General features: G+C 54.6%; 4 protein-coding genes across 4 annotated transcripts, besides 5 other annotated features; all 4 read right to left on the bottom strand.

The window, feature by feature from the left end:
- Tc00.1047053504121.39 (60S ribosomal protein L14, putative) lies at positions 1 to 597 on the bottom strand (the record flags this gene model as incomplete). The annotated part of the gene is made up of 1 exon (XM_799424.1): positions 1 to 597. A coding segment is annotated over one exon (597 nt), but the record flags the coding sequence as incomplete, so codon positions are not given.
- Positions 1 to 1,859: a sequence feature (areas merged during assembly that could not be assigned to a particular haplotype. This can correspond to areas where the two haplotypes were merged or to regions with more than two copies in the genome that were merged during assembly.).
- Positions 1,006 to 1,057: a sequence feature (CT-rich).
- Positions 1,223 to 2,347, bottom strand: Tc00.1047053504121.30 (60S ribosomal protein L4, putative; the record flags this gene model as incomplete). Its single annotated transcript, XM_799423.1, has 1 exon — positions 1,223 to 2,347. The coding sequence occupies one exon, from the start codon at positions 2,345 to 2,347 to the stop codon at positions 1,223 to 1,225; it is 1,125 nt and encodes a 374-aa protein (XP_804516.1).
- Positions 1,860 to 2,318: a sequence feature (haploid, Esmeraldo-like haplotype).
- Positions 2,319 to 2,876: a sequence feature (haploid, non-Esmeraldo-like haplotype).
- Positions 2,558 to 4,129, bottom strand: Tc00.1047053504121.20 (hypothetical protein, conserved; the record flags this gene model as incomplete). Its single annotated transcript, XM_799422.1, has 1 exon — positions 2,558 to 4,129. The coding sequence occupies one exon, from the start codon at positions 4,127 to 4,129 to the stop codon at positions 2,558 to 2,560; it is 1,572 nt and encodes a 523-aa protein (XP_804515.1).
- Positions 2,877 to 6,145: a sequence feature (heterozygous, Esmeraldo-like haplotype).
- On the bottom strand, positions 4,391 to 6,145 carry Tc00.1047053504121.10 (KU70 protein, putative; the record flags this gene model as incomplete). Its single annotated transcript, XM_799421.1, has 1 exon — positions 4,391 to 6,145. A coding segment is annotated over one exon (1,755 nt), but the record flags the coding sequence as incomplete, so codon positions are not given.

The raw sequence follows: 6,145 nt of genomic DNA, 5'->3' as shown, positions 1-6,145 counted from the left end.
GCGGCGGTTGCGCATCTTGCCGCGGCCGGCGCGGATCTCTCGGGAGTCATTCACGCGGTTCACATCGTCGACCGCACCAATCGCCTTGAGGAATGCCATCGCCTCCTTCGTCTTCTCGTACCCCTGCACGGCGTCCTCCACCACCAGCGGCACCTCTGCCACGTTCTCAATCTTGTGTCCGCGGGACATCACAAGCGCGGGCACCGATGAGGCGGCCAGGGCGGACACCACGGCAAAGCGCTTCTGGTGGAGGTTGATCTTGCGGTGCCAGCGGCGGAATATCTTCGTGGGGGCAAACATGCGGCCGCCACGGCACATGTTACCGAACGCACCCGCGCCTGACGTGCTTGTGCCACCACCACCAATGCGGGGGATACGAGCAACAGCGCGGCCGGTGCCCCACGACTCCGCGGAGTGGTTCATCCCGGAGAGGCGGTTCACCGCGTACGCCTGGCGTGAATTCTTCGCCATGTTCGTGTGCACAAACTGCACAATGTCGTGACGAATGGGAGCAGTGAACACGGCGGGCAGCGGGCAGGTGCCCACAACCTTGTCCTCCGACGCGGAGTACACGCTGACAGACGGACGAGCAGTCATACCTGGTTGTTGTAGTTGTTTAGCGACAAGAGGCCTATATGCGCAGAAACCAATAGGGGGATGAACATGGGGAGAAAAAAAAAGGAAAAAGAGGTGGAGACGTGGCAACAACAAAACGGGGATCTGCAAAAGTTCTCCAAGCAAAAACGCAGAGAAAAGGGGGCATCAATAACCATATGAATAGGAAAAGAACTATAACGACACGCCGCATCAGGCAATGTAAGCTGTGTCATCTTCGCCACCACTGTTGATTGACAATGTGATTTCGCCAACCCTCACTTTGTCCGGTCAAGGGCACTCTAGTCAAGCCATCTTCACCACAAAAAAAAAACTCAATATACCTCACAAACTACGCACTTACTCTCCTTAACCCAACTATGAACACTTATTATTTACTCAGGCAACTTTAAAAAAAAAAAGGGACAGAGAAGGGAGAAAACAAGAAAGAAAGGAACAAAAATGGTTTCTCCAAGCATCTCCAAAAAAACGCAGCAAGGTGGCGGGTGGTAGTACGCCAAAAACAACGGCAGCAACCAAAAAAGTTTTTTTGAGATGTTGGTTTGTAAATGAAATCATAAAGTAAAATTAAAAGCACTATTCAGTGTGGCTCTCTTTCGCTCAGTAGTTACTTCTTCTTGGCGCCGCCGGCAATGGCCTTCTTGGCCTTCGCAATGCGCACGGCCTTGGACTTGTGGCGGACTTCGCGGTTCTTGCGATTGCGCAGGCCCTTCACCATCGCCGACTCCTTCTTCTGGAAAGGATTCAGGCGCAGGCGCAGGCGGCGGTTGCGGAAGCCGTTTGTAGGCTGGGTGAGCCGGCTCGCCTTCTTCGGCTGGAGTTTCTTCGGCTTCAGCACGCGGCGAACCTCCTCGGACTGCATAATGCGCGTCACGTCGGTGTTCGTCAGCATCGGGGCGGGCAGCATGAAGCCCTTCTTCACCGCGGAGGCCTTCGTGAAGGTGCCAAAGATGCTGTCAAGCTTCTCGAATGCGCCCTTCGTCCAGACAACGAAGCGACCAACGTGGCCACCTGGGGCGAGGTGCAGCAGGTTCAGCGCGTTCACGTTCGCCAGGTCCAGGCCAAAGATGTTGCGGAAGGCGCGTGTGCCCTTGTTGTCCGGCATCACCAGCATAGGGCCACGGCGAGCAACGTAGCGGCGGTTGCGCATCTTGCCGCGGCCGGCGCGGATCTCTCGGGAGTCATTCACGCGGTTCACATCGTCGACCGCACCAATCGCCTTGAGGAATGCCATCGCCTCCTTCGTCTTCTCGTACCCCTGCACGGCGTCCTCCACCACCAGCGGCACCTCTGCCACGTTCTCAATCTTGTGTCCGCGGGACATCACAAGCGCGGGCACCGATGAGGCGGCCAGGGCGGACACCACGGCAAAGCGCTTCTGGTGGAGGTTGATCTTGCGGTGCCAGCGGCGGAATATCTTCGTGGGGGCAAACATGCGGCCGCCACGGCACATGTTACCGAACGCACCCGCGCCTGACGTGCTTGTGCCACCACCACCAATGCGGGGGATACGAGCAACAGCGCGGCCGGTGCCCCACGACTCCGCGGAGTGGTTCATCCCGGAGAGGCGGTTCACCGCGTACGCCTGGCGTGAATTCTTCGCCATGTTCGTGTGCACAAACTGCACAATGTCGTGACGAATGGGAGCAGTGAACACGGCGGGCAGCGGGCAGGTGCCCACAACCTTGTCCTCCGACGCGGAGTACACGCTGACAGACGGACGAGCAGTCATACCTGGTTGTTGTTGTTTTTTAGCGACAAGAGGCCTATATGCGCAGAAACCAATAGGGGGATGAACATGGGGAGAAAAAAAAAGGAAAAAGAGGTGGAGACGTGGCAACAACAAAACGGGGATCTGCAAAAGTTCTCCAAGCAAAAACGCAGAGAAAAGGGGGCATCAATAACCATATGAATAGGAAAAGAACTATAACGACACGCCGCATCAGGCAATGTAAGCTGTGTCATCTTCCCCGCTGCTTGATGCCAGATCAGTCCCAGAAAAACGTAGTCTCCCGTTAATCTCTTGGTCTACAGACTTTAAACGAGCCTCTACCATGGCTAGAAAGATCTGCAGGTCCTTTTTTTGCACGATGGTTTCTTTCCCACCCCTGAATAACGGTAAGCATTGTTCCTTGATGGAAGCAGATTGCGGTGAAGAGTCGCCCGTGCCGTTTGTTGGTCTGTCACGCTCCCCTGGTCCTTGTTGTTGTGTAAATGATTGGGAACAAGACACGCGTGTTTTCTTTAGCGTCCCATGATCAGGAAGGTGCGGGTCAGCCGTGACGGCGGATGGAGTATGAACAAGTTTGGGGTTGGTTTCTCTGCGAGTGAGGCATACACTACAGACGTCTGCGTCAGTACCACCCCCGGTGCTTGTCATTGAAATGGTACGCTTAACAAAAAATTCGTCCTCTCCGGAGCAAAGAAAAGGGTTTCCATGCGGGTTGCAGCTCTCATCCACACGCTCCAAAAGAAATTGTACCTCCTTGGGGTGCAGTTCCCGTATACCAGGTATGGCATACCGTAGGCCAATCTTCTCAAAATCGCTGTCCGTAAAGTTCAATCGTTGCACTGTGCGCAGACAACGAGTGAAATCGCTCACCTTCTGCAAATCAATGTCATAATACCTTCGGGGCCGTTGGCGAGGCAATGGGTACGTGGAAGAGCTATCAGCTCCGGAGTGCATCGACAGCACTGGTTTGAAGTGCATTGAGACAGGCGAGAGGGGTGACTCAACGTGCGAGAGAGGATTTTGATAGGGCACCATATCCTGGGAAAAAATAGAAGCCCGCGCGGGCTTACAGGTGCTGCAATTCCCGTGAATATCGACACTGGTGATGGTATTGTTTCTTTGAACTCTTTGTGGCATGTGGGGCAGCCGCTCCGCCAATGGGGACACATTTTTTGATATCCTTCGGCAATGTTTTGATGAAACGATTGTCCGGCCAGGCACACTGAGTGACGCCTCACTGCCAGCGTCACTGCCGCCGCCCGTCCCCACGGGCACAAGCAAGTTCACTTCTGGCAGCTCCATCGTCTCCTCAACAGCGCCAACGTGAAGGTTCGACTCCAGTTTTTGGTGTTTACACTCGTCGGAGAGTTCGTCCGTGCCGCACGGGTGCAAGGACGTTGCAGCAACGTGAGATGATGAGAGAGAAGGGGCCTTCCTGGTGCTCGACACCGCATCAGCTGCTTCATTCCCGCCCACCATGGAAATGATGGCGAGATCGAGCACGGCATTTGCCAAAATTTGGCCCACACGAACGCGTTCAAAATTCGATAGCACCGGGCGTTCCTTTTCCCCGTGGAAAGTTGACGCCGGGCATTGCAGGCGGTAATTCAAGACCTCCTCCACGCGCAAAAGACTGCGCTGCACATTCTCAACAATTCTAGGAATCTGCTCTGGACGCACATGGGCCCCAGTGCTCTCCAACTGTCGCTGGTAAAGCTTTTCAACCGTTCGCAAACTAAAAGTGTGGCGTGGCCTCGGCGGCAGGGAGGCGGAGGGCATCATTTGCCCGCCCAAAAAACTCTTTATCGCCCCTTCCCTATTTACTTTTTTTTTTTTTTTTTGATCTCTTGGTTTGTGCGTAATTCATGGTTAAACAAAAAACACAAGCGTTGAAGCACGACACGGAGAGAAGTCCCATCAAAGCATGCGAAGACAGTACCCCCTCACACCTTCGCCATTTTCAGCCGCGCCTTGGTTTTGGCTGCAGCCCAAAAAGCAACATGTATCTATGTATATGCGTAAATAGGGAACAGAACAACAGAACTACGCTCTTTCTCCCCGTTGCCTTAGCAACACATGCGTGACAACTTCAATCACCTCATCCTTTCGCCGCGCTCCAGCAGTGCTTTCGCCCAGTGCGCTTAAATATGCCTTCAACTGCATCACTGTGAGTGTTGACAGGGCGTTTTGCTCAAACGCCGTTTCCACAAGATGAATAGCCGCGTTGTCAACGCCATCGTCGCCCTCTCGATGGCCTCCACTTCCCGTGCGGAGTGACTTTTCACCAGCAAATTCACTTCTTTTGGGTTGTGGGCAGAGTCGATCCGCGTCGTACGATGGGCCAAGCAGTTTGGCATTAAAGTCGTGAAAAATTGGTGCGTATTGCGCCATCCCCTCACTGTCGGGCAGTGACATGTCCGCCATCGTTCCTGGTTTATTCCCGCTCTTCTCCGGCATCATTACCCTGGATTCTGTCGCTTGCCGCAATGCCATCTCCTTGAGGGCCTGGTACCGAAGTTTCAGCGATGGATTTGGCACCGCGTTGATGTCGTACGACACGGAAAGGCAAGAGACAATGCCTGCCGCTAAATCCACATCCTCCTGCGATGGAATCGTTGCGGGGTTAAAACATGGCAAGGAAGGCACATCACGGATGTCCTCAGAGTACGGTAACGGCACGACATATAGGCCTAGTCCATTCGCAGGGAGACTGCATGTTGGAACGGGCACGGCTGGAGATGATGGTGCCAGCGCAACGAGCCGAGGCGCTGCTCCGCGCCGGGCCACGTACTGCGCGACCGCCACTTTATTTTGTCGCACAAGTGTCCGAGTCAGTTGAACAAAAAGACGGAGAGAGGCCTCTCCACCGTCGTAAGGATTCGGACGGAGAAAACTCGATTTGCAGATGACATGTTTGTGCTGCAGAATGTCCTCCTTGTGCTTAAAACACAGAATGGAAAATCCAACAGGGGCACCAGCCGTCGCCGTGAGGAAAATATGTTGTCTTTCTTGCGCACTGAAGAAAAGGCGCCTCCCGCCCACGATGGTAGAGTACAGCAGGTGGTCAGGATTCACAACCGTCTCCAAGGTTTCTTCCTCCCCCTCCTTATTTGGCCTCGGAGTGCCAATTACCCTTGAATCCTCTGCTTTCTTCGCGTCATTCGTCGTTTCCTGCTCGTTCAGTCGATGGGGATCAAACGAGGAGGGCGGTCTCTTCACGACGAGTTGTGCTCGCCGCGGCACAATGGCATTTGTGCGGTGGTCCAGCCATTCCGCTTGCGGCAGGGTCGCAGGCAGCAGCGGGTGATACACGCTCACCGCCATCGTGGGTACCGGTGACCCGCCCACACTTATGCCAATAGTGAGCGCATAATTTTGAAACGGTCGCTGCGGGTGCGTCCGACGCCGCACGGCGTTAAGTAAGTGATCGAACACTTCCACCCCGCCTGTCACATGCACAGCGCCAAGACGCTCGTGCTCAATCATCCCCTGAGCAAACCGCACCCCGCGGTCTAGCTGGTCCCAAAACCCCTCGTGCTTAAAATGACGCTCCGCGTCCACGCAGTCTGTGAAGCGCACCGTATCTTCACGTTGCTTTACACCACTCTGCAGCTGTGTGTCAGCCGCACGCGTTGCTCTGTCCAACGCGTCAAAAATTGCTTCTCCTCTCCCCATGCTCATTTCCCCCGCACCAATGTTGGGGCCTTCACCAATGGCAAATACTTCAAGAGTCACGCCAGCCTCGTACAATTCCCGCACACGTGCCAAACATCGCTCTTTTTCAGATGTTTCACCCTT

The sequence above is a fragment of the Trypanosoma cruzi genome, genomic scaffold, assembly GCF_000209065.1.
Source record: "Trypanosoma cruzi strain CL Brener 1047053516573 genomic scaffold, whole genome shotgun sequence".
Classification (NCBI taxonomy): domain Eukaryota; phylum Euglenozoa; class Kinetoplastea; order Trypanosomatida; family Trypanosomatidae; genus Trypanosoma; species Trypanosoma cruzi.
Note: the sequence above shows the minus strand (reverse complement) of the source record. Positions and strands in the feature narration are given on the sequence as shown.